This window comes from Pipistrellus hanaki (genome assembly GCF_964339955.1).
Source record: "Pipistrellus hanaki genome assembly, chromosome: 1".
In the NCBI taxonomy this organism is placed as follows: Eukaryota; Metazoa; Chordata; class Mammalia; order Chiroptera; family Vespertilionidae; genus Pipistrellus; species Pipistrellus hanaki.
In genome coordinates this window covers 72,685,684-72,712,472 of record NC_140503.1, presented here as the reverse complement: position 1 = coordinate 72,712,472, position 26,789 = coordinate 72,685,684, and the positions used below count along the sequence as shown (strand labels likewise).

Below are 26,789 nucleotides of genomic sequence, written 5' to 3'. Positions count from 1 at the left end.
ATGAGAGCTGATATTCAATGCCTCTTCCAGTGACTCTCTTTTGGGCACTTTGGCGGGCCGCCATCTGAAGCCACAAGCTGACCTCTCCCCTGAGGCCTGCAGGCCAAGTCCTCCCCACACCACGAGGGGGAGCTCTAACACACTCCAGGCAAACGCCTTTCAAACCCGCTAACAAAATCTGTGTGCACTGGAGTGGCAGGTGGACACTCGCTCACATCGGGAAGGCTGTTCCTACTCACAGAGCTCCAGGTGCCCGGCCACCAGGCACCCCACAAAGTGCCCTTGCACACACAGAGCTGAGGAAGGGAAGTCGGTGTTGAAGGGTGCCTGCAGCATCTTCAGTCTAGCGTTCCACTTCCTCAGCACTGAGACAGGTCCCAGAGAAGGGGCCAAGGCCTGCTCCAGGCAGTATTTCCAGGATCATTCCTTGGATTCCTGTTATGTCTAACTTCTTGGGAAGAAAAAGACTGACCAGTAGGATTTGAATCTTTTAATTTGGAAATGACCAGCTTTCTCCTGCCCACTCCTCTCTCCATAATATCCCTCTTTAGCCCAGCTTCCCCAGGAGTCAGATCTTAGAGCAGCAGGCCCACAAACAGGTCCCCGTGGTGCCTCAGGCCAGTCTCCATCTCTGTAGATCTGGGGTGGGGACAGTGGGCTGGGGAGCTAGTGAATCCAAGAGAGATGTGTCTGAGCTCCACTGTCGCCTTGCTCTGGCTGTCGTCCTAGGGTCACTGCTGGTCCCCTGTGAAGATGGAGCCAGGCAGGAAAGGGCACGTCAGGCTGGGGCCACTGGGGCCGGGGATGAAGGGCACCTCCTCTCCCAGAGCTCAGGCACTCACCCTGAGTGGCCCTGGGCACGATCTCAGTCCGGTAGATCTTGAAGGCATCGTAGGCAAAGACGGAAACCAGGATGATGCCAAAAACCTGTGGAGCAGGAGTGTGGATGGCACCACAAAGTCCATCCAGTATTAGGGAGGGAGAGTGGAGGGGTGGGGGCAAGGTGTGGGTCAGGCCACAGGAAGGGAAGTGAGTAGCACCAGCTAGAGGTCCTTGGAGAACTGGGGAACTCTGGGGCATATGGACTCACAAAAGCAGCAATGGCCGCTCCATCTCGGGAGGTCACAGCTGCAAAGGAGACCACCAGGAAGATGATGATGGCGCTGACACAGCGGAGGAAGTCCTGGAGAGTCGAGGTTCCAGGTCAAAGGGAAGTCAGGGAGCAGGGGTATCCCCCTAAACTTTTCCAGGCTAGTCAGCACTTGGCCCTCGAGCACTGAATTCCTGCACAAAGACACCCTAGACTACATAAAGTACTTAAGAGAAAAAGAGGGAGGGGCTCACATGCTCTCCAGGGAAAGAATGCAGAGACCAGGACAGAAAGCCAGAGGCCTGGGCTACCGCTGACCCAGGCTCAGCAGCTGAGGCCAACGGCAGGGCTGGGCTGGGACTGGACCTGTGATGAGTGGGACAGCAGAACTAAAGGATGTGTGTCCTGCCCTGGCCAGTGTGGCTCAGCTGGTTGGAGTGTCTTCCTGTATACTAAAGCATAAAGCCCTGGTCGAGGACATTGATCCCTGGTCGAGCACATACGGGAGGCAGCCGATCGATGTTTCTCTCTCACATTGATGTTTGTCTCTCCCCTCTCTCTCTCTCTTTAAAATATCAATTAAAAAAAAAATTTTTTTTAATGTGTGTCCTCATTGTCAGTGACCCAGCAGCTTGGGGCAAAGTCCTGTCTGGTTGAGGGACCCAGGAAAAGGGAAGAGGCTGAAGAGGAAAGGAAAACTCTGCATTCAGAGGAGAACAGGGCAGGGGAGAGGGGCCTCACCAGACAGGGCCAGTTCAGCCGGTCGAAGCGCTGGTAGTACTGGGTGGCGTAGAGGAACAGGAAGGCGAGGGTGATGAAGAACTCGAGCAGCGCGGCGGCCATGTAGGCGGAGATGGAGGCCGTGAAGCAGATGAAGATGATGAAGGTCAGGGTCTGCGGGACCAAATGTGCGGACTTGTCAGGAAGGGACACAGGCAAGGCCTGGCCCTGGCCTTCTCCTCCTCAAGAGCACCCAGGCTGCTCCACCCCACCACTGTCCTCCCTGGTGGCTGGAGCCACTTCCAGGACTTTTGCCCAGGGGCAGTCTCCAGCCTCCCAGCTCTGCCAGCCCAGGCGGGTTAGAATCTTTTAATTTAGGGATGACCAGCCGCCACCCGCCCCTGCCCATCCCAGTAGCCCGGGCAGGTTGGTGTCCTACTGGGGCACAGAACACGGCACAACACAGCCCCTGGGGTCCTCTGCCCCAGGAAGCAGCTCCTGCCCCATAATCCTGCCCCCTCTCCCGAGGCTTCAAGCTCCTCTAACAAGGCCCGGAGCCTGTGGCTCTGTGGCAACGGACAGGGTTAGAAGACAAAGTGCCCACAGCGGGTTCCACGGCCCGGTGGCTCTGGCACTGCCGGGGGCACCTGCACAGAAGACCTGCCTTTACACGAAGGCCTGCTGAGTGACTGCGGGCAGATCCTGTCCTGGGAACAGATGCTCGTGGGAAACAGACAGCAGTACAGCGGGGCTGCAGGCAGTCTCCGCTTTTAGGTAGTTGGGCTTCTTGGACACGCCAGGAAGTGGCCATCTTAGAGCCCGGGAAAGACAGGCTGGTGCTACCCCACCCCGTCCCTGTGTCTCGCACTCCCTCGATGTCCCAGAAAGCTGTCCTGTCTCCCTTCAACCCTCCCTGGCACGACGGAAACCAGCTGTCACTGCCTCCAGGAGAGAGGCAGCAGGCAAGGAGGGAGAAGATGAGAAAGGGGCAGCTGGAGGGTAAAGGAGTTCCCAGAAAGCTGGGAAGGGGGGCGGTGGGCGGGGTGGCAGGACCAGGGCTAGGAGACAGGGAGGTGCCAGGTTGAGGTGGCTGCTGTTACCAGCTCAGTCTCCAGCAGGATGCCTTTGAGGGAGGAGAGGAAGGTCTTGTCCACAGCGAAGCCCTGGAGCCCCGCAGCTGCCCCCTCTTCAGGGGGCCGGTCCCGGCGATCCAGAGCACCGAGCATCTCCGAGGGCCCACCAGGCACAGCGCCTTGCTGCCAGCGGCCCAGGAAGGGAAACAGGAAGGTGGAAACCTGGCAGATGGGGAAGCAGACAAGAGAAAGAAGGCACTTGAGAAACCCGAAAGTGAAGCTTGCGGGCCTGCTGTGGGGTCCTAGGAGAAGGCAGCCGCCGCCGGGGAGGCCTGCCCACATGGGCCCTCGCCCAGCTGCCCAGAGTGGCCCTGCTGGTGCCTGCACCGGCCCCCAGGAGGCACATGGGGAGGGGAGCAGAGGGAGGGGCTGTAGAGGAGTGGCCAGCCCTCCCGGACTTGGAGATGGGAGGAGGGGGAAAAGGAGGAGGTCTGTGGAGACCGGGAGGAGTTGGGAGTGGAGCCAAGAAACAGGCTGGACTAGGAACCCCCGAGGACCTGAGCCTGAAGAAGTTTGTGTCCCCTCCCCTAACCTTAACCCTTTTCCTCAGCCCCTCTTTTCTCCCTTTTCCCCTTAGGGAGGGTGGGAGCTGGGGCCCGGCCAGGCAGCGCCCCCAGGACCCAGCTGCAGCCGCCAAGAGGAAGGACAAAAGCAGATTGTTGGGGGGACAAGAGGGTGCTGTGTTCTTGCTGCAGTGCCTCAATGGGCCTCTGTCTCTCCAGCATGCCAGGGGGGTGGCCTGACCCCATCCCGGTGTTCAGGGTGGACCAGGGAGCCAGAGAAAGAGAGGGATGGGTGGCCACAGCGGAAACTCTGGAAAGAGCGGTAGGTGAGGGCTGACCGTGGGGAAGACAAGGGATGGGGCTGGGGACCACCAGATGCTCAGGCACCAGGATGCCAAAGACAAATTAAACCACTTTGAAATGCAGATTATTTATTTGGGTAAGTCTCTCCATTCTCGATTACAGCCTCTTCCTCAGAGTCACCCATGTCAGAACACTAGTAACATGCTCACTGAGTGTTGAATGAATGAATGAATGAATGAACGAACGAACGAACGAACGAACGAAGGAACAAATGAATGAAATGAGGGGTTCTTTGTTGGCAGGAGGGAAAATATCAAGAAAGTGCCTGTGCTTCACGAGGGCATCTGGGGGTGGGGGAAAGGAAGAGACGGGCGGTGGCCTCCTGGAACGCGCAGAGCTTGGTGGGAGGAAACCAGGATGCCAGTTGCAGCAGCCACAGCAGCTGCCACCCCCTTCGCTTCACCTGCACTTCCCATCCACTCCAAAAAGTGCAAAGTGTGTTTTCCTCTCAGGTCCCTATCCCGTCCCACGATCCTACTGCTCCAGTTGATGCTTCGGAGGGGCTGAGCACGGGGCGTCCTGGCTCACCGTGGCAAGTGCTTGTACACCCAGCTCCCGTGTTCCAACCGGAGGCCAGGCACGGGCAGCGTGACTAGGCCATCACCCGGGGCCGCACACACACGCACGCAAAGGAGACGCGGTAGAGCCTGCGCTCCAGGCAGTAGCCATCGTGGGCACCCTGCTCCCCAGGGCACCGCCGGCGGTAGAAGACGGTCTGGTTGTGGTAGAGGAGCTCCGAGTTGCCCAGGGGGTCCATGTGGGAGCCTGTCCGTAGGCTGACGCAGTGTGGACACAGGCAACGGGCGTGATACAGGTCCTGAGGGAGACGGTTCATGTCCCTGTCCAACCTGTAGGGATGGTATGTGTCAGTCAGGCCTCGGAGGGAAGCTGGCTGGGCAGACAGGGCCTGGGCCAGAACTGGGAGGGCCCAGTGTGGGTGGAAATGCCAGAGGAAGGAAATGGTGTGGTTGGGAGCCCTGGCCTCTTGCCCTAGCTCTGGCACCCACTTGCTGGTGACTTTGAACCAGTCACCCCCTCCTCCCCAACGTGAGGGTCAGGATGGAAGCGTGGCTTTCCCTCCCTCCACCAGGCCAGCTCCACTTCCATCTGATGCACACACTGGCTCTGCCACGAGGTTTCTCTTTGTAACTGCTATTACATTTTAAGGTGTTTTCAATTATAAAAGTAAAAACTGTTCTTAATTTTAAATATATATATATATATATATATATATATATATATATATATACACACACTAGTGATCCAGTGCATGAAATTTGTGCACATTAAAAGGGAATTAATTAGAGGAAATAATTTAATATTGCTATTTGCCCTTTCTCTATAATAGAAGTGTCAGAGATGAAAGAAAATTAGTAAAATGTATATGAAAATCTTCCTCCTGTCAGAGTCTGGGATGTACCACAGGAATCAGAGTCAAATCCTTGCCCACCCACATGTGCCTTGATATCACCGGAGACCCAGACCCAGCTGGCCCCACCCCCATTGGGCTAGATCCAGATCTGGCTGGCCCCACCCCCGTCAAGCCCTGCAGGGTGGGGGGCATAGCTTCAGGTCGCTTGGCCAGGTGCTGGGGGGGGGGGTGGCCTGGGGTCCCTGTCAAGCCCCACCAGGCAGGGGGCACAGTCTCAGGTCCTCTGCCCCTGCCCAGCATCAAGGTCCCTGCTGATTGCTCGGTAAGACTCCTTACGGGAACTTGGCCTCTGCTGTGGGCGCACCCATCTTGTGTTATGGAATCCCTGCCTCCACTGTAGGCACAGCCGTTTATGTTAGGGTGTGATGGTCAATTTGCATATTCCATCTTTATTGTATAAGATATAGATAGATAGATAGATAGATAGATAAATAGACAGATAGATGACTAATAGGCTTATCTTCCAACCAGTCCCACTCCCTCAGAGGGCGCCAGTATCAACCATTTCCTACACTTCCTCTGGACACTGTGCATGCATTATAAGCACATGTTAGAGGACACGGTGAGACTCATTTATTTATCCTGAAAGGATCTTGTGGACCAAAAGGTAAAAAGTAGGTGTTCCACAGGCCTGGGACTCCAGAAGCCTAGCAAGAAATAGCTGCTAGGTTGTAAGACCATTCTCCATGCAGAAGCTGGGGCTCAGCTGGCGCTGCATTTTCCCAATGAGTACCCTGATAAGTACCTTGAGAGAGAAGGGGTCTGTGGCCAGATGAGTTTAATGGATTCTTTTCTGTAGACTTCTCTCAGACTTTAATGTGCTGAGTACATTGAGTCTCCAAGGGGGTCAGGGCTAAAGCAGCTTTCTTTACACACACTTACTTGATATCATCACTTTTTTCTGAGGAGCAGCTTGTGGGAGGAGTGTTGCAAAGAACCCACTTTGGGAAAGGCCACCTGAGTGGTTATCAGGGGCTCACAGACTCCATACGACAGGCTGGACCCCAACCGAGTTAGCCAACTGACCCCCAGCTTTCCCAGGACCCGGCCAGCCCTCTGAGACCACCACTTCAAAGCACGGTGACCGGGAGTCTCCACCTGGGATCCAGTCTCAATCAGAGCCAACCTTCTCCCACCCTCTGAACTTCTCCTTCCATCCCCAAAGCTAAGGTTACACCAGCCTAGACTTATGAGGAGTGGGAACACAGACACCTCAGGAGGAAATCAGAAGGATAAATTTGGAAGAGATCCCTAAGGCCTTGTTTTTAGTATTTTGTTTTATTGTCCTGATTTCAGTGCTTCCTAATATTTTTCACATTGTACACAAATAGAGAATTATGATATTTGTTGCCCTTGCCGGTTTTTCTCAGTGGTTAGAGCATTGGCCAAAGGACTTCAGGGTTGCCAGTTCAATTCCTGGTCAAGGGCACATACCTCAGTTACAGGTTTGATCCTCAGTCCTGGTCAGGACTGAGGATCATGTAGGAGGTAACCATCGTTGTGTCTCTCTCACATCTCTCTCTCTGTCTGTCTCTATCTCTGTCTCTGTCTCTCTCTCTCTCTCAATCTCTCTCTCCCTCCCTCTCCGTCCTCCCTCCCTTCTACTCTCTCTAAAAAAGCAATGGAAAAAAATATCCTCAGGTGAGGATTAAAATTATCTATATACTAGAGGCCCGATGCACGAAATTCATGCAAGTGTAGGCCTTCCTTCCCCTGGCTGCCCGCACCAGCTTCCCTCCAGCACCCAGGAGCCGGGCTTTCCTCGCAGCCCTGGCTTCATCTGGAAGGTCTTCCAGAAGGATGTCTGGTCTAATTAGCATAGTATGCTTTTAATATATATATTTGTGTGGCGCACTAAGGGAAAGACTAAGCCTGCTCATGATCCAACGTCAGCAGCCACCAAACTGCCCCAAGTTGAGGGTTCATTGTCCTGGTATATTTTTGACCCACTCACATCCCAGTGCAGAGCATTGCTATTGGGATGCTTCGCATCAGTATCATACTAAGATTCCCTGATATTCTAGTCAAAAAAGCATGACCATTGTAGAGATGGAGGAAGAGCCAGAATAAAGGAGAGAACCAACGTTTTATGTACTCCATATAGGCTTTACATACATTATTTCATACAGTCTGCACGTAAACCTATGCAGTATTATCTTATTGTACAGATGAAAAACACCTGAGTTTGAAACCTTGCGTAATTGGCCCGAGGTCACCCTATAAGAGTCAGAGTGAGGACCCAGACTAACCCCCCAAACCGTTATGGCCTCTCTGAGATACAAAGTAGCAGGTAGGTTGGAACTGAGTAGAACTCCCTTGGCCCCTCAGACACACCCCGCCTGGTACCCATGCGAGCATTCGGGAGGGGACAGCGGACTTACACGTATCGCCAGGGAGAGATGGACCTGCTGTTGAGGGGTCCGTCTGCGCTGGCCCTGCAGGATGCCGGGTGGTGGCTATCAATCTCTGGAGGAGGTGTGAGCACAGTGTTCAGCTCTCCAGTGGAGTCCTGTTCTTTGTAGGGAAAGCATCTAGGCCAGTGAATGCAGTCCTTCTGAAGCCGAGAACTGAGGGTGTGGGTTCCCATGAGTATTGCTAAGAAGGCAACCACCTGTAGGAAAAGGCCAGTGAGAAAACTGCTCCAATCCAGTGTGGGTGCCCCTCTCCCAGCTGTTTCTTGTTCCCCCCAGACCCAAATCTTGGAGCCCAGCCTCCCCACACACACACAGACACATCCCGCGGCTGTCCTACTTGGCACCCTCCCCATCGAGCCTCCGCACACTCACCTGGTTCATGCCGACTGCCAGATGCTGCTCGCCGGGTGCAGTGCTTACAGGCTGACAGGCGGGGCCCTGTGGAAGCAGGCTGGCTGGAGCAGTGGAGAGTCCTGGTTTTATTTTCAGCAAACCTGTTTTGTTTATTCAAATTTATTTCCACTACCTTTTGGAGGGAGTAACCTGAGATTAAAAAACAAAACAAAACCAAAGAAAACCAGACAGTGTTTCCAGAACTGCTTGAAATATTCTACTCATGGAAGTTGTGATGAACAGCGCTGTAAGCCTGGAAACCTATTGGGTAAATTTTATTCTTTGTATGAGGTCAAAGCAATAGTATGCTGCAATTCTGAGACTTTCAAAACTGGCATTATGGGAATTTTCCTTGTTGGATTGGTAGCCAGAATTAGGGAACATTATCTGGCCTCTCTTAAAGTGGCCTCATTGCCATGGTCCCTGCTGCTCCCATTCGGGTCTCATCTCCATCATTCCCTTTCTTCTAGAAGTCCCCATGATCAGCCACCTTAGTGAAATTTCCACTCTATCTCCTGTGACCATCAACCCTTCTGTTCTCTGGCCCCTCCCTCATCTTCAACGAACCCAACTTCTACAACCCTCATCATCTATGACTTCTCCCCATCATCCATTACCTGCTCCGGAGGATGCACATACCCCATTGCCCCCACCCAACCCTTCCCCTGATTCCCATAGGATTGCCAAAAAGCCCCCATCCCATCAATTTGTTGGCTGGATGCCCAGGGTCTGATGGAAGAAGCTGTGGGTGACTATTCCCATTGCACAAATGAGAAGGTAAAGCCAAGAAGAGGAGGGGCCTGATAACTCCCTCAACTGAGACCCAACAGGAGGTCCCAGTCCCAGGGACCAACCTTCCCCCACCCCCACTCACAAGGCCATTGGAACAAGGTCATTGCAGGGGTAGCTGCTCTTCTTAGGCCATGGCCCAGCCTTAGAGCCCTCAGTTGCGTGGGCCACTGTCGGCTGGGGCAGGGGTCGGGGAGAGGAGGGATCAGGTGCTTCACAATGGCTCAAGCTAAAAAAAAAAAAAAAAAAAAAAAAGGCTCAAGCTGGGCCTGATCCCAAAGACACAGGTCAGCCAGGGACCATCCAGCCTGAGGGGCACTGAGCAGGCCATGCCCACTTCTCTCCATGCCTTTTCTCTTCATCCTTGCCCATTGACCCCTCTCAAACATCCTCCATGGCACCCCCATACACACACGCCTACACACCATGTATTGATATGTTCTCTAGCATGATGTTTCCTGATTTGCATGTGCTTTCCCTTAGAAAGTACTCTTCTGGTAACCAAGGACACCGGAAGTAAACAAAGAGAACCAGAAATAATGTTAACTATAGAGTGAGAAGGAATTCTTCAAATGTTTTAGGGCAGCGGTTTTCAGCCTTTTTCATCTCATGGCACACATAAACTAATTACTAAAATTCTGCAGCACACCAAAAAATATATCTTTTGCTAATCTGACAGAAATAATAGGTATGATTTTGATTCATTCATACCCAACAGTTATTGTTGTGTTGCCTGTTGTCGTTTTTCTATTTGACTAGTCAGATATTGCATGCCTTAATATTCTTGAGGCACACCAGTTGAAAAATCGCTCTTTGGGGCTGTTTTGCCCCAAAGCAGAGCAGTAATGAGGTCAGGGGGCATTCTGGAGGATTGTGGTAAGCTGCTGTGGTGAAGGCCCTGGAACTAAGGGTGGCACAGGCTCAGAGGAAACAGGTGGTGGCTGGGAGAGCAGGGGCATTTAGGAGAGCACTGACTCAGGAGGGCATCACCCTGCTCCCACTGCCCCTCTTCACCCCTGTACTCCCAGACACCCTCATTTTCACTCTCTGCTGGCCTCTCAGTCCTGTGTGTGCCAGGATGGTGCCAAGGCCTGTAGGTGCATCAGCTCATTTTACCTTCCAATAAAACCACGACATGAAAACTATTCCCCTTATTATCTCATATTAAGATGATGAAACTGAGACCCAAAGAAACTGAGTAACCTCCTCAAGGTCACTCAGGAAGGGGCGACACTGGTTTTCCACTCCAGCCCTGACCAACTCTAACTCTAAGCTCCAGGCATGGAGGTGCCACCCTGTGCTGCCCTTACTGGTTGCAAAGGGAAGGGAAGTCCCTTCATTAAGTGCTTTCCTACTCACCTGGCCTTGGACCCAGGTCTCACCTGCTCCTGCCCAAGGTCACAGGGCATTCCTGCCCACTCAGGCATTCAGCACTGCTGGCTGGGACCCACGGCTCCTGCTCCTAGTCTCCAGCCTCTGGGTGTTCCTGAGAAGCCTCCAACCCCAGGAAAGGCTCTGAGAGAGCAGTGCTCTTCCTGAAGACCTGACTCCTTAGGGGTCTCCCCAAAGCCAATCAGAGCCTCAGAGCCTGACATAGGCCCAGACCTCCTGACCTTGCCCACCCCAGCCCTGCCCCGGTCCAGGAGGGGGTGTTCAAAAGAGCTGGAAGTGATTCCAACTGCTTATTACTTGCTGATGTTGCAAAAAACCCACATTGTTTGCTCAGGTCATTGACCTTCAGGAGAGATTTTTGGGGTGCCTCCATAGCAGGACTTCCTCTGAAAAAAAGGCAGAGACAGGGTCCCTTCACCACAGAGTCTCTTCCAGGGATGCTCAGGCCTGACAAAGAACATGTGCTCTGAGCCACCCCATCCTACCCCCCCACACACACCCCGCCCACCCCTGTTGGCTCAGCCTCCGTCCTTATCTCAGTAGTATGTCTGTGGGACTCCTTAGGGTGACTCCCTGGCATGAGAAATATTTTCCAGAGGTTTCCCTCCTGGGGTGACTAGTTTTGGAATCCCTGAGTCACGTCAGCTTCCAGGGAATCCCTGGAGGTGGGGGAGATGGGTGTGGCAGTGGGGAGAATGCTGAAGGTGGGAGCAAAGAAAAGTTCACCCCGTACCCAGGGTGCCTCCCAGTGTGTCTTCACCTGCCTGAGCCTGACCTGGAGACCCAACCCTGTGCTCCTGGAAAGAGATAAGCACCTGGCAGCAAAGGCAGGGAAGACGTGATGGAATACACCTCCTCCTTCGGCCGGGAAGGCTCCTGGGGCTTGCAGAAAGCTAGAATATGACTGCCCTGCCCTTTCTCAGAAAGACATTCAAATCCTCACCTGCTAGTTTGAAGTCCAGACCCTGCCTCTGATCAGCTCTTGATCTTGGGCCCCCTCTGGTCCTTTCTCATCTGTAGAAGTGTGGTGGGGGTGGGGTGGGAGGTTTTAACCTGGATGGCCACAAAAGTGCCAACCAGCTTAGCTGTGCTGGACCTCAGCTCCTGAAATAGCTCATCCGCACTCACCTGATGTGAGGCAGGGGCACTGGTGTTTAAGATGCTGAGATAGCTCTGCTCCTGCTGATAAATAGATGCTCTCCTCAGCCCCGGGGCATCCCACTGTCACAACCTCCCTGCGGTCCTGCAGATAAAGGCCCTGCTCAGTAAGGCCTCCAGAACATTGCTGTATGTACTGCTTGGTAGGCGATAATGGTACCAGTTGCTAATTATTTGTAGTGTCACCTTTAGTTACAAAGATGCTTAGGCTCAGAGCCTGCCTTCAAAGAGAACTCCATCCATCCTGGGAGACACACGGAGAATTAGAGTGCACAGGACAAGAAGCCCCACAACACCCTCTCCAGCTGGGTGCTGGTGCCTCCCCATTCACCAGATACTTACTGAGCGCCTACTTTACACCAGGCACTATTTATTTTATTTTATTTTATTTTATTTTATTTTATTTTATTTTATTTTATTTTATTTTTTAAAGAGAGAAAGGGAGAAAGAGGTAGAAACCTCAATGAGGAGAATCATTGATTGGCTGCCTCCTGCATGCCCCCTACTGGAAGTCAAGCCCAAAACCCAGGCATGTGCCCTGACCTGAACTGTGACTTTCTAGTTCAACCACTGAGCCACAGTGGCCAGGCACCGGAAATATATATATATATGATTTTTTAGAGAGAGGGATAGAAACAGCATGAAAAAGAAACACCAATGATCAGCTGCCTCCTGCGCGCCCCCGACAGGGGATTGAGCCCACAACCTGGGCATGTGCCCTGTCTAGGAATTGAACCAATGGCCTCTTGGTTCCTGGCTTGACGCTCAACCACTGAGCTACACCAGCCGGGCTAGGCACTACGTATTTTAAATGGTAGGAATGCAGAGGAGTACAAGCCAGATAAGGTCCCTGCCTCATGAAACTTCCACCTTAGGAGGAGACAGATGATAAATAAGGAAACAAGATAATTTCGGATAATAACCAATGCTATGAAGAAAATGAAATAGTATTATGAGATAGGAAATTATGGAGCCAGGGGTTGCCTTAATTTAGAAAGGTAGGGAAGGATGAATGGCCCAGGCAGAGGGAGGGGGGCATGCAGAGTCCTGGAAGTGAGAAACAGCTGGTGTATTTGAGAACCAGAAAAGACAGTGTAAAGGGAAAACAAAGGCTGTGGGGAGAGTGGGGTGCGATGAAGTGGAAGAGGGGGGTAGGGACTAGATCACATAGGGTGCCATGGTGGAACATTTGGATTTTATTCCAAGTTCAGTGGGGAGGTACTGACTGGATTCAAGCATGATCTCGGTGATGTGAGTTTCCGAGAGTAGCACTCTGTCCTTGATATTCTGCTCCCTCCTCCTCTCCAAGGCTGGCATCCAATAACAATAATAGTTGCTTTTATCCAACATTTATGCAGCATGGGCCAGGCACTGTTCTCGGGATTCTCTTAATCCTCATAACGAGTCAACACTATCGGTTCCATTATTATCCCACATCACAGACAGGGAACCAGAGGCTCCAAGAGGCGGTGTAGCTTGCCAAGGTCGCCAGCTAGTGCTGGAACCAGGATTGGACCCCATGTGATCTGGATACTGAGGAGCCCAAAGGAAGAACTGGGGGAATCCGTGAGCACCGGAGAAATTCTGAAGAGCAGGAGGAACAAGAGCAGGCCACTGAAATCCTAGGTTGGGATGAGAGGAAGACTAGCTGGTTGGTCCTGCTAGAAAGGGGAGAGAAGACTGGGACGCAGAAAGCCAGATGGAGGGTCCCTTCCTGTCTTCCTCTGAACATAGCAAAGACAACCTCAAAGCTGAGGGCCTGGCTGCCTCAGGCTGACCTCCCGGGTCTTAGCTGCCCAGCAGGCTGGGCTTTCTCCAGCCTAACCTGGGGCCCACAGCTCTCTCTCTGAACAAGTTAGAATCACCTTAAACCTCTGCGAAAGAGAGGGCAAGGGTGAGGCAGAAGGCAAGAGGAAAGGCTCCTCCTGCCCTCAGCAAAAACCCTTTCATCTTTCATGAAAGCACAGGCTGTAGGGAGAGCCAAGGTGAAGAGGAACAGCCGTGGAGGGGAAGCCCGGTGCTGGGCACTTTACACATATTCACGCTTCACCCACGTCAATCAGATTTAGATTTTATTCCAAGTTCAGTGGGGAGGTACTGACTGGATCTCACATCACCATGACCATGCTTGAATCCTCAGATGAGGAACGGAGATCAGATGTCATAGAGTTTGACCTAGATCACACAGCTAATAAGCCAGGATTCTCTTCCAAGTCTGACTGCCGCTGCTCAGTGCCAGGCACTCCAGGAGCAGTCTTATTCTCCTGCAGGTTTGCACTCTGCTGCCCCCACCGACATTTCCCCAGGTGCTGAGCCCACCTCCCAAACAACCATTTTGCCTGGTCCTATCGTTTCCCTCCTGCTTAGCCCTTTCTGACCTCCAGCTATTTCTCCTGTGCCGTGGGAGCATCAGGAACTATGTTTCCTGTCCACCCCAATTTGCCTTGCCAGTCCCCTGGGCATACAGTGACCCCCTGAGGGTCTGTGTTCCAGCTGCCAGGCCCCCAGGGCTGGGGTCTGTTGGAAGCTGGATCAGACTGGAGTTGGAATGGAGGAGCTCTCCCTTCAGACCCATCTGGAAATTTAAAAATTCCTCTACCAGCCTAAAAGAGTTGGAGTCTGTTCAGGATTCCCAGACCCATGCTCAGGTCTGCACTCCATCTCAGAGCCAAGCCCAGAACCAATATTGTCCATCCCCATGTTCACCTCAGAATCTCTCCCTAATCCACAGTGTGGGTCCCCCCCTCCCCGCTGCAGAGGTATATATATATATATATATATATATATATATATATATATATATATATATTATTGATTTTTTACAGAGAGGAAGGGAGAGAGATAGAGAGCTAGAAACGTCGATGAGAGAGAAACATCGACCAGCTGCCTCCTGCACACCCCCCACCGGGGATATGCCCACAACCAAGGTACATGCCCCTGACCGGAATCGAACCCAGAATCCTTCAGTCCACAGACCGACGCTCCACCACTGAGCCAAACCGGTTTCGGCAGCAGTATCTTCATAGGTACCCAGGCAGTAGGGAAGGGAAGGGGTGGTATTTTCAGAGTACCAGTCAAAGCAGGTATCTCACCTCCTCCTCCCCCTGGAAATGCCTGGGTGTGTGGGCCTGTGGGATGTGGAGGGGAAGCATCTATCTGTCTGAGGCCTAAAGTTCCCAAAGGGCCTTAAATTAGACTTTCAACGTTATTGCCAAGTGGGGTTATACAGAGAATCCATTCTTTTTTGCGTTTTTGTGGATATAAAAGTAGATATGAACAAGTTCAGTGGCCAAAAATAACTTCACAGGGTGATCTGATCATAAATTCCTAACTGGGCAGGTTATAATGGGTATAACTGCTTTGGTAAAAGGTTTTGAAAGCAAGTCCTGCCCATTGTTCTTGTGCATCTATGTTAACAAACCTTTGAAATGCCAGAAATAATCCTCTTTTCCAGACCCCCTGAGGTGACTAGATTATGGGCCCCCTTAACCACCTTCAAGGAAGCCCATAATTTAGTTACCTATCTGGTTACCTTGCTTTCTCTTGCCTTCATGTAATCTTCCTTAAGTTCCTTCCTTCATCATCTCCCCCCACCCGCCAGCATTTGAGATATTAATTAATTTATTTATTGTTGTTAATACTCACCCAGGGATATTTTTCCATTGATTTTTAGGGAGCGTGGAAGAGAGAGGAAAAGATAGAGAGAAACACGAATGTGAGAGAAACACATTGATTGGTTGCCTCCTGCACTCACCCGGGGGCAGGGAGGAGCCTGAATCCTAGGTCCGCACCCTTGACCCTTGGGCCTGCAGGCCATGCTCTATCCACCGGGCCAAACCGCTAGGGCCATTTGAGATCTTGCTTCCTGACATTGTCCTCAGTTTGGCTCCAGTGGCTGCTTATAAAAATGTCTACAGGTTTGGACGTTTCTTACATCAACAATGTGAAGTGTTAATTTGATAAATGTGAATGTTGAAAATAGACTATAACTTTTCAATCCTGTTTGGCATCTCACCTTTGAAATACCAGGAACTTCAAAAACGGAAGAAAGAAGGCTTCCCTTCAGCCTCTGGTAGGCCTTGATGTGTGCTGTGGCAGAAAAGAAGGAAGGGGGACTGGAGTGCGCACACACCGAGAAGCAGTGATATGGCGGGACAGGTGGAGACCCACGGGCCCTGTCCTCTCCGCTGAAGCTCCTGGGAGGCCGGATCCCAGCTCCTCTGAAAGAGTCCTGGCCTCCTGTGCCCGCGGTCCCCACTCCTGCTTTCCGTGGCAGAGTGTGCCAGGCGAGGGCAGGGACAGGCCCAGACTGGCTCAGGGTGGTAGGGGCAGCCCCGCCTGCAGCTCTGGGACCAGACGGTCAGGTTTCACTTCACTTTCTCCCGTCGGGGCCGGAATCCACGTCCGCCCGGTCTGCCCGAAGGCAAGGCGGCTACCCCGTCACCCCCGCGGAGGCAGTGCCCGGGAGAAGAGAGGCTCCACTGAGGAGCCCGGGAGGCGGAAGGAGCGCGCTCCGGCCCCTGCACCGGGGAAGACAGATGTGGGCTCATGAAAGGGAGTCAGAGAGGCGCGGGCTGGCGGGGGAGAGGGGGCGTGGCAGGGAGAGGGGCGCCCCCAGGAGCGAGCGGCCCCGCCACCCCTCGGGTGGCGGCGACTGCGGGAGCAGAAAGCGCAGGGAAAGGGGCGGGAGGGGCGCGCAGTCCGGCCCCGGGGTCGTGAGCTGAAACTCAACACCGGCTTCGGAGGGAGCGTCTCCTTTCCCCTCCGCCCCTTCCCTCCCTTCTCCCCTCCCTCCTTTCTCTGCAACCCCGGGACGGAGCTCCGCGCGGGAGCGGAGCAGGCCCAGGGGGAGGAGAAAGAAACTGCTCCGGGAGGGCAGCCTGGAGCCCGGGACGGGGAGGGGAGAGAGGGGAGCCACGAGCAGACGTGAGCCTAAGGCCACGCGCACCCCGGAGCCTTCACGGTCCTTAGTGTCCCCTCGCCTCCAGGCGAGTCCTCAGGCCCTGGCCTGCCCCGCCCGCGCCTCCTGGGCTCATTTTGCTTTGTGTCCTTTTCCTCCGTCCCCGGAGACACCTGGGGCCTGCCCCGAGCGGGAGGGTGTGGGGGGGCCCTGTCAGGGGTGCGAGCGAGAGGGCTGGGGGCCGGCGTCGGGGCAGGGGGCGAGGGTGGGAGCTGGCGTCGGTGGCCCCGCGCGCTACGCCGAGGGGTGGAGGGCGGTGGGCTACGGTGAGCCCCTCTTTGGCTTTGGGGAGGCCGTCCCGCCCGTTCGATCCTCGCCCCGCGGTCTTCGCGGCGCCCCCGGCCCTGGGCGCACTGAGAGCGCGGGAGTGCGCACCGCCCCGGCCGCCGCCCGCAGCCCCTCGGTGTCAGGGTCCTCCTTCCGCCAAGTTGGGAAGTTTGAAAAGGGACGTAAGGCTCCGTTCTAGCTTTCCCTCCGTCCACAGTAGCGAGGCCGCTGCATTGCTCCTGCCGCCCCGGCCGAGGCCCCGGAGCCTGGCTCTCCGGTCCCGGGTGGGGTCGGGCTGGTTCCTAAACTCGCTCGTCCAGCCCGACTGCCCCGGCGGCCGCTCCCAGCCCTCGGGGCCATTCCGGGCGCCCCGGGGAGGCGTCGAGCGCCTTAGCCCCCTCCTTCCAGCCTGCCCCTGCCCCGCAAGGGAGCCAAGGAAGCCGGACTTTGCGGATCTGGGGTGTCTCCACGGCCCGGGCCGGGCAGCTCCGGGGGCCTGGCCATCCCGGCGGCCCCCGGGAGGCCGCGGGGACAGCGCGGGGCGCGCGCCTTTGGATAAGGTCCCGCAGCGACGCCCCAGCCCGCCCCGCTGCTCCTCCTCCCGCCTGGCCCAGCTGCCTCCCATTTGGGGAGTTTGTGGGTTTTCTCTTTCTCCTCCTCCAGCCTCTGCGGAGGCCACGACTCAGGCGCCAAAGCTGGGGGCCGCCTCCATGGTGCGGGGCAGCCGCTGCTGAAGTCAGCGAAACCGAGCCTGGCCTGGAGCGGGCCACGCCGGAGGCCGAGGCCATGGCCATAGCCACGTCGGTGAGTCCACCCGGGAGAGGAGGCAGCTGGGCAGAGACCACCTCCACGGCTGCCCTGCGCTCTGTCACTTTTACTTCTGCCTTCTCTTTGTCTCTCTTCTTGGTCCCTTTCTCCTCCAGGACGCTGGGTCCCTCCACTTTTGTTTTGTGTTTTCTTCTCATCCTTCTGTGTCTGGAGTCCCCCCTCTCCCCCACCCCCTCCCCTTCTTCTCTCTTTCTTTCTAGAGGCTGTCCTGCAAAGAGGGGAGGGGGCAAGTCCAGCCCGAGTCCTGTGTGCTCATTTATTGGCGGGAACAGATGGCCGGCGGTGGCTGGCAGGGGCTTGTGATTGGGAGGCCAGTGAAAGGTTGGGAGGGGGCTGAGAGAATGGAGGTGGCTCAGAAAAAAAAGGGGGAGAGGCAGGAGGGCCCAAGAAGGCCCTTCTCTAGAGGAGAAATGAAGGAAAGGGAGGAAATGAAGCAAAGACAAAGAGATCAGGCAGGGAGAAAGAGAAAATAGATGGAGGGGGAGGTGATGTCAGCCAGCCTCTGGCCACTTTCTGGGTACAAAGCAAGAGACAGCTGGCAGGCATGATGGGGCAGTGGGAGGAGTCATCCCAGAGAGCGTGGCCCACTGCCACCCCCACGAAGGCAGCTCCTCCCTCTTCAGTCAGCTCAGTCCCTGAGGAGGCGGGCAGAGCAGGGGTGACCACACCCATCATCAATCAGTCTATCAGCAGCTCTGGCCTGGGTGCTTGCAATTGCCAGGCCCAGAGGCTTGGCCGGATTGGACAGAATTCAAACCTCACACTGGGAGGAGCTCTCCACAGCCCCACCTCTCCTTGCCGTCTTGCGCTCCTTGCCATCTGAATCCTAAACAGCTCTGTTCTCCTACCGCCCTTCCCGGGGCTCTAGGGTTCCCAGTGGGAGGCAGGCTGCCACCTGCTTTCTGGCCCCTCTGAATGGGCACTCTGGAAAGGAAGCTGGACAGAGAAGTCTGCCTCCCCACAACCTCCCATAGTCCTGTAGGAAGGGTTCAATTTCCAGGCCTTCTCAGACCAAACTCCTTTTAGTTCCTCCATCTAAATGATGGTGGGAAAACCCATCATAGTTTTCAGAGCTGGGAAAGGGAGAGACCCTGAAGATCGTGGGTGTACTCTGACACGAAGATGCTAGCTCAGAAGCCAGCTGGTCCGCTGTGTAGTCCCAGGAGGTAGATTTTTCTTTTTACCAGCGGGGGGTGGGAGGGTATCTATGCTAATGAAACTCACAGGAGCCTAGTAACAGCTAATATTTATTGAGCATTTACTGGCTCTCAGCTTTGCCCTGATTGCTTGAGACATTATCTCATCCCATCTTCACAACATCCCTGTGAAGCTAATACTATTATTATCCAAGTTATTTATTATCCAAATGGATATTCAGATATGGATATGGAATTCTACAGAAGAAACAGGCTCAGAGAGGTTTAACAACCTGCACAAAGTCACCCAGTTAGAAAACGGGAGAGCCAAGTCTCAAACCCAATACTGTCCGCCTCCGTCCAAACTGTGCTCTTAAACCCAGTTAGGCCAAATCCAAAATACTAATTTATAATGTACAGTTAGAAAGAAAAGTGCCATGCTAACCAGAAATCTGTGTCATCTAGTTAGCAGGTTTCCTTTCTGCGGGACAATATCCTGTAGAAGCCAATACCATCAGGAAATGGTTTGATAGGGCTAGATTCAGGCAGGAGAAGTCAGTTTGTTATTGACATCATCCAGCCATGAAGGGCTGGACAACCTCTCCATCTAAGGGAAACACCAGCCAAGGGAAACGCACTCATGGCTGAACAGGGCATCCTCCTCCCCAGGGTCTGGTGGCCAAATACAGCCCGCCAGCCATCTTCAGCTTGATACTTTTTACTGAATTCACTTGTGGATCACTTGCTCAATAATGCCTAACCACCTGCCCTCCACCATCACTGTGTAAGCCCCCACTGCCAGCAGGGGCAGTCACTTAGCAAGCATAACTGAAGTGGAATATGTTTCAACCAGACGCCTGGTGCACAAAAATTCATGCACTGGGGTGGGGGGGAGGGGGTCACTCAGCCTGGCCTATACCCTCTCGCAGTTTGGGACCCCTCAGGGGATGTCCACCTGCTGGCTTAGGCCTACCTAAGCTGGCAGTCAGACATCCCTCTGGCAGCCCAGCAGCGAGGAGCGGGCCTAAGCTGCAGGACATTCTTATTGCTGCTGAGGAGACGGGAGAGGCCACTGCCACTGCTGCTGCACTTACAGCCGGCAGCTCCGCCTGTGGCTGAGCAGAGCTCCCCCTCTGGGAGCACACTGACCACCAGGGGGCAGCTCCTGCATTGAGCTGTGCGTGTCATAGAGACCAGCCGTTCCTGGGTCATTCCACTGTTAGGGTCAATTTGCATATTACCCTTTATTACATAGGACACTGTGAGTGGTTTGAGCTTGAGTCTACCAAAGGACATTGTGGACCCTGAGCCCTATGAGGGGTGGCTAGCAAAGGGAAATTGTGTATATGCTTGAGTCATGGACCTTCTTGACTTAACCACTGTAACTAATATAAGAAAGGAAAAGTAGATCCTTTTTAAATATATACGTTATTAATTTTTAGAGAGAGGGAGAGAGAAAGAGGAACATTAATGTGAGAGAGGAGCATTGATCAGCTGCCTCCTACCAGGCCAATACAGGCATGTGCCCTGACCAGGAATCGAACTGGCAACCTCTTGGTGCATGGGGACAACGCCTAACCAACTGAGCCACACCAGCCAGGGCAAAAGTATTATAGATCCTTAATGTTTGTGATTATGCAGAGGCAGCAGAAAAGTAATTGAGAGTATAGGCTCTGGCTTGGCTGATGTGGCTCAGTGGTTGAACATCGATCCATGAATTAGCAGGTCACGGTTCAATTCCCAGTGACTGGGGTTTAGACTTGATCCCCAGTCCCCAATAGGGGGCATGCCAACGCTCTCTCCATTGAGCCAAACTGGCTAAGGTATCATTGATGTTTCTATCTCTCTCTTCCTCAGAGAGAGGAAGAGAGAGATAGAAACCATGCCCCATCAGCTGCACCAGTTGTGTGTTGTTGGGTAAAGTACTAATCTCTCTGTTCTGGTTTTCTTTCCAAATGGGGATAATGATGCCTCCTCCCTCCTGAGGTTGATGTGAGGATGGAATGAGAAGAGATGATTAGTGCAAAGACTTACAGTGTCTGGATACATAATTTGCACTTGGTATCTATGACTTCTACCTGAGCTTGTGGCTCTCCAAGGAAAAGCTTAGGTGTCCCTATCAGACAGGACTGAAAACAGACTGATAAATACTTGCTCTTGGTTGGTCCATCAGCCCTCCTCACACACACACACACACACACACACACACACACCTATGTATCTACGTACTTTTCTCCATGGTAACCTCATCCACTTCTGAGCTTTTTTGCTCAGATTGAGAACAAAACAGTTGCCTGGGTTTCTGTTTTCTTCCTTATTATGCCTAGGTATTATCTGGGCTGGGCCTCTGAGAGTAAGGGGTCTCTGCAGTTGCTTCATCTAACCTTTGGCTTGTGGGGGATGCTGACGGGAAACGGAAGGTAAAGGAGAGTCTATGGGAGAGCTTAGCAGGACTTCCTTGTCTACATGAGGCTTTGAAAGAAATTCATTTAGCATATACACTGAGTGGCAGATTATTATGATCTCTGAAGGCATAACAGTCTGGCCACTCAGTGTATATCCTATATAATAAAAGGCTAATATGCAAATTGTCCCCTCGACCAGGAGTTCAACCAGCAGGCAGGCCAGCCAACTGCCCATATTCCCTCCTCCTGGCCAGGCTGGCCAGACCCCACTTATGCACTAATTCATGCACCGGGCCTCATATAGACACACACACACACACACACACTGAGTGGCCAGATTATTATGCATTCAGAGATCATAATAATCTGGCCACTCAGTGTATTTATTGACCACGGATACCAGGTCAGGCCCGTTTGCAGAGGCTAGGAATATAATAGTCCTCACAGGGCTTACACTGTATGGATAGAAATCAGTAATAAAAATAGACAAATAGAATAAAGTATTATGAAGGGAACAGTGGATGGAGACAGACACAGAATGGGGTGGAAGAAGAGTGAGGAAAAGATCTCTTTGAGAAGGTGACATTTAAGCAGAACTGAAGGGTGAAAGGGGGCCAGTCAGGGGAAGAGCCTTCTGGGTAAATGAAACAGCAAGTGCAAAGGCCCTGAGGCGGGGAAGCGCTTGTCCAGTTAAGGAATAGAAAGGAAGAGGGCGGGTGCAGGGAATGAAGTGGGGGACGGCAGGGCCGTCTGGAAGAGCTGAGCCAGGAGGTCAGGTTTAGCGTGAGGGAAAGGAGCGCTAAGGTGTTTTGAGCCGGAGGTGCCGTGACCTGATATGTTTGTGAAGACCCCTCTCCCCACGCCCACCTCACCCACAGGCCCAGCTGGCCCGGGCACTCTACGACAACACTGCCGAGTCCCCGCAGGAGCTGTCCTTCCGCCGCGGGGACGTTCTGCGGGTCCTGCAGAGGGAGGGTGCCGGTGGGCTGGACGGCTGGTGCCTCTGCTCCCTGCATGGCCAGCAGGGCATTGTGCCCGCCAACAGAGTGAAGCTCCTTCCTGATGGCCTGGCCCCCAAGCCCAGCCTTGCCCAGGTGCCCCCAGCCGAGCCTGGCTCACCACATCCAGCCCCAGAGCACAGCAATGAAGACCAGGAGGTGAGAGTGAGAGCCCTCCCAACCCCACCCAGGAGACCCCTTTCCCTCTGCCAGGGCCTGCAGAGAGGCTGGGGGGCGGGGAGAGCCCCAAGGGGCTCTGCTGCAGGAAGCCTGGCTGCCAACCCTTCTGGCTTCTCCTTGCCCTTGGGACAGCGAGGGGTCGGAAGGGGTCGATGCTCCTTCAGGGCACATGTTATCTGATTCCCTGGCCTCCTGCCCCCCCTTCCTGACCCACATGTCTTGGTTCCCCAGGTGTATGTGGTGCCACCGCCAGCTCGGCCCTGTCTGACCTCAGGATCTCCAACTGGACTCTGCCTGCCCGCCCCTGACCCCATCTACAAGGTCCCCAGAGGCAGCGGGACCCAACTGGCTGCCCCTGGAGGTGTGCTGGAGGTGAGGACTAGAGATCTGTGTATATACAGCTCTGGAGGGAGTCCCGGGCTGAACCTGATGGTAACTAGCTGCTCCCTCTCCAGGTCTACGACGTGCCCCCCTCTGCCCTCCGAGGTCCCTCCAGTGACCCCTATGACTGCCCTGCCTCCTTTACCCGCCCTCTGGCCCCGGTCGCCCCACAATCCCCTGGAGAGGACGAAGCTCCCTACGATGTGCCTCTGACCCCAAAGTCACCGTCAGAGCCGGACCCAGATCTAGAGTGGGAAGAGGGCCGCGAATCAGAGCCCCCCCTCTATGCTGCCCCCTCCAACCTGAAACGGGCCTCAGCTCTGCTCAATCTGTACGAAGCGCCTGAGGAGCTGCTAGCCGACGGGGAAGGCAGCGCCGAGGAGGGCATCTACGACGTGCCCCTGCTGGGGCCAGAGGCGTCCCTGGAGCCCCCGGGAGCCTCCTCCTCCGATGACCCGGACACCCTGGCCCCGCTTCTAGCCAGAAGCCCTCCGCCCTCACACAGGCCCCGGCTGCCCTCTGCAGAAAGCCTGTCCCGCCGCCCTCTGCCCGCCCTGCCTGTCCCCGAGGCCCCCAGCCCTTCCCCGGCTCCTTCTCCTGCTCCGGGCAGAAAGGGCAGCATCCAGGACAGGCCTCTGCCCCCACCACCACCCCGCCTGCATGGCTATGGGGGCCCTAAGGCCGAGGGGGAACCAGGGGGCCGGGAGGCGGAGGACAGTGCAGCAGGACTCCACAACGAGTACGAGGGCATCCCGGTGGCCGAGGAGTACGACTACGTCCACCTGAAGGTGAGCTCGCCTCCAGCCGACCCTCCCACAGTGCCCCCAGAGAGCCACAGGGAAGAGGCCTGGGGCCCACACGCAGACCCTCCCTTCCCCCTTTCCTCCTTCCCCTCCATTGGCTCTGCACCCTCTGGCCTGGGACCCTGGTACCTGACCACACCACTTGTACCCGTGCTATGTTCCCCCCCCTAAACCCATCCCCGGGCCCCTGAGCCCTCTGACTGGCCACCAGAGCTGTCTCAGACCTGGAGTCCAGGACTGCAACCTCTGATGGCAGCAGAGACCTCCAGAAGGAAGGGGAAGTGGAGAGGGCCAAGGAGGCAGCCCTGCCCTGTTCCTCCACCCCTGCACTGAGACCCTGACCCTTCCTGCAGGGGATGGATAAAGCTCAGGGATCGGGGCCCCCGGAGAAAGCCTCGCCAGGGGATCCTGAAGCGCCGGAGAGGGGGCCCCCGGAGCAGCAGGTAATCCTGTGGGCGCGATGCCGGGGAAGGGGGGGCAGGAACGGAGGAGGAGGAATATTCTTCACTGAACTGATAGGATAGGGATAGAAGCTCATTGACACCGAGCAGTTGGAGAGAAGATGCGTTAAAATTCAAGAGGAAGGAGCTGGAACTTAGAAAAGGATTTCAGGAATTCAGAAATCGGGGAAAGAATGTTAGAGAGGAATCAGAAAACCAAGCAGTTGAGAGCAGCAAGTTTCTGGGCTGTGGGTCAGAGCGGGGCCAGGTGATTTCGGAGGCTCCTTCAGCTGAATTCCTGGGTTCCTAAGAGACCCAGCTCCTAATCCCGGCTCCACCACACAGACGCCAGGAGCTCTGCAGTGGCTGGTTAATCTCTCCCGGCCTCAGGAAAGTGAGGTGGTCTCCTCAGTGTTAATCACAGTGGCTACCATTTATCAAGCATTTACCAAGTGCCAGACCCTGTGCTAAGCACATCACGTGAGTCATCACTAACCATAGCCATAGAAAGTGCTCATGCATGGTGTCCAGTGTGCAGTGCTCTGCTTTGAGCCCTTTTTTTTTTTTTTTTTAAATATATTTTTATTGATTTTTTACAGAGAGGAAGGGAGAGAGATAGAGAGCTAGAAACATCGATGACAGAGAAACACCGACCAGCTGCCTCTTGTGCACCCCCTACCGGGGATGTGCCCGCAACCAATGTACATGCCCTTGACCGGAATCGAACCTGGGACCTTTCAGTCCGCAGACCGACGCTCTACCACTGAGCCAAACCGGTTTCGGCCTGAGCCCTTTCTATGTACTGTTTTGAGTTATCTTCACTGCAGCCTCAGGGGGCAGGTACTAGACCTGCACTGTCCAATACGGTAGCCACGCGTCACATATGGTTATTGATTACTTGAAATGTGGCTAGTCTGAATGGAAGTATGTGTGCTATAAAATGCACACCAGATTTTGCCGATGTCATATGAAAAAAAAAAAATCTCAACAATTTATATATAAAGGATATGTTGAAAGTAACATTTTTGTATATTTGGAGTTTAAAAACAAAATTTCTTTTTACTTTTCTTCATGCGGCTACTATAGATGTTACAATTACATGTGTGTTCACGTTATGTTTATTTTGGACAGTGGAGAACTAGATCCCCCAGTTTAGAGATAAGGAAATAAAGATATTCAGAGACTTGTTTGAGGTTGTTGGAATCCAGGTTTGTCTGGTATCAACTCTGAACACTTTCCTGCCTCTCGCTAGGAGCACCTAAATGTCCTGATGGCAGAGGCAAGAGCTGAAGGGACTGCACTAGGAAGAAAGGAAGGGCTGGGGAACCAAGGGAGGGGAGGGGAGAGGAAGGGAGAGCAGAAGGGACACTAATGAGAGCCATCACACTGACCACTCCTCTTGCCCTCAGGAGGTCCCGTCCCCAGGGGAGCATCTGGCTCTGCCCGCCGGAGACCGGCAGCTCCTGCACTTCTACGCCGGGCAGTGCCAGAGCCACTACTCAGCACTGCAGGCAGCCGTGGCAGCCCTGATGTCCAGCAGCAGGGCCAACCAGCCCCCGCGCCTCTTCGTGCCCCACGGCAAGCAGGTGGTGGTGGCCGCTCACCGCCTGGTGTTCGTTGGGGACACGCTGGGCCGGCTGGCCGCCTCCGCCCCTCTCCGGGCACAGGTTGGGGCTGCGGGCACAGCGCTGGGCCAGGCGTTGCAGGCGACTGTGCTCGCTGTCAAGGGGGCCGCTCTGGGCTACCCGTCTGGTTCTGCAGCCCAAGAGATGGCACAGTGTGTGACCCAGCTGGCGGGGCAGGCCCTGCAGTTCACCACCCTGCTCGCCAGCCTGGCCCCCTGAGCGCCCCCAACCCTGCTCTGCCCCTCCCCCGCCTGCCAGAGCTCCCTCCGGTCCTTGGGCAGCTGGAGGTCTCTGCCTTAGGCACTAGGAGAAGTGGCAGTCTGTCCCCATTCCTGTCCCTTCCAGTCATCTCAATCTCAGAGGCGTCTCTTCCCTCCATCCACAGCTTTTTTGTATGAGCCATTTTGTATAAATTATTTTTATTTAATATTATTCCCTGCTTTGTCAGGAGCAGGTGCCAGGCCCTCTGGGGCAGCGGGGAACTGGACTCTTCCTGCTCTGCCAGCCTGGGGTGGAGGTACTCTGTCATGGCACTGCCGCCCACCTCTGCAAGCTTGGCCCCACAGAGACTCAGGTGACGGAAACCTGGGCCACCCGGAGCCCTTTCCGGTCCTGTCTCCTGGCTGTAGAGCACCCGTGCCTCACTGTTGAGAACAAGAGCAGTACACTGATTGCCAGGAAAGCGAAGGTCTGGGAGAAGCCAGAGACCTCCTTGCCGCAGGAAGCTGGAGAGAGCTGGCCCCAGGCACTGGGTGTGCGTCTCAATAAAACCTGCTGTCTGGCTCCCGGACTGTTCCTTGAGAGCCTGGGGGCAGTGTGTGTGTGTGTGTGTGTGTGTGTGTGTGTTTGTGTGTGGGGGGGGGGGGGGCATAGGTCTAATGCCCCTAAGCCCAACCTATGGGTACACACTATGGACAGGTTGCCATACTGTATGTTGTTAACATACAGGTTAACAACTGTTCACTCAGCAGGTTCTCGGCTCCCATGACGAGCTGTAGTTCTGAAGGTACATTGTGGGGGTGGAATGGACACAAACAAATCAAGTAAATGTTTTTTTAAAAATCTGCCACAGATTTGACAGTTCCTGGTAACAGAAATGGACAGAAGAACTAACTATTATAGATGAGGGGAGAGGCCATGGAAAGACTTTAGAATGGTTGGGCGGTGAGATCGGAACTGAAAGAATTTTAAGAGATCAACTTGGAATTAGAGCAAGTCCCAGAAACATCATGTACCTGTGTGTGTGCAGTAAGTCTGCCAGCCCCTCGGAGTCCGTTTCAGCTTTGATATGAGATTGATCATAATATTCTCGGGGGGTTGTTGCGAGGTCCTAACAAGATAACGCATATGAACAGCCCAGCACCACATAAAGTTAAGGC

At 54.3% G+C, this 26,789-nt stretch overlaps 3 protein-coding genes across 5 annotated transcripts; 1 reads left to right on the top strand and 2 right to left on the bottom strand.

The window, feature by feature from the left end:
• Window positions 1-511: 511 nt before the first annotated feature.
• Window positions 512-3,327, bottom strand: CMTM5 (CKLF like MARVEL transmembrane domain containing 5; the record flags this gene model as incomplete). 2 transcript variants are annotated; one of them, XM_084863744.1, is made up of 5 exons in its annotated part: window positions 512-745; window positions 843-927; window positions 1,091-1,183; window positions 1,832-1,984; window positions 2,911-3,036. In XM_084863744.1, 5 exons carry the CDS (start codon window positions 3,034-3,036, stop codon window positions 732-734), a joined length of 471 nt encoding a protein of 156 aa, XP_084719870.1. In that variant the 3' UTR covers window positions 512-731. The 2 variants fall into 2 exon arrangements, with proteins under 2 accessions (XP_084719870.1, XP_084719869.1); XM_084863743.1 differs by lacking the exon at window positions 1,091-1,183 and having other exon boundaries at window positions 2,911-3,327.
• On the bottom strand, window positions 3,029-15,967 carry IL25 (interleukin 25). 2 transcript variants are annotated; one of them, XM_084863800.1, is made up of 5 exons: window positions 15,403-15,967; window positions 8,028-8,198; window positions 7,623-7,852; window positions 4,338-4,657; window positions 3,029-3,105 (listed from the first exon to the last, which is right to left on the bottom strand). In XM_084863800.1, exons 2-4 carry the CDS (start codon window positions 8,034-8,036, stop codon window positions 4,402-4,404), a joined length of 495 nt encoding a protein of 164 aa, XP_084719926.1. In that variant the 5' UTR covers window positions 8,037-8,198; window positions 15,403-15,967; the 3' UTR covers window positions 3,029-3,105; window positions 4,338-4,401. The 2 variants fall into 2 exon arrangements, with proteins under 2 accessions (XP_084719926.1, XP_084719927.1); XM_084863801.1 differs by having other exon boundaries at window positions 8,028-8,110.
• A 1,292-nt stretch (window positions 15,968-17,259) lies between these two features.
• Window positions 17,260-26,192, top strand: EFS (embryonal Fyn-associated substrate). Its single transcript, XM_084862963.1, has 6 exons — window positions 17,260-17,418; window positions 21,862-22,140; window positions 22,393-22,533; window positions 22,617-23,330; window positions 23,699-23,788; window positions 25,195-26,192. Exons 1-6 carry the CDS (start codon window positions 17,401-17,403, stop codon window positions 25,627-25,629), a joined length of 1,677 nt encoding a protein of 558 aa, XP_084719089.1. The 5' UTR covers window positions 17,260-17,400; the 3' UTR covers window positions 25,630-26,192.
• Window positions 26,193-26,789: the final 597 nt, after the last annotated feature.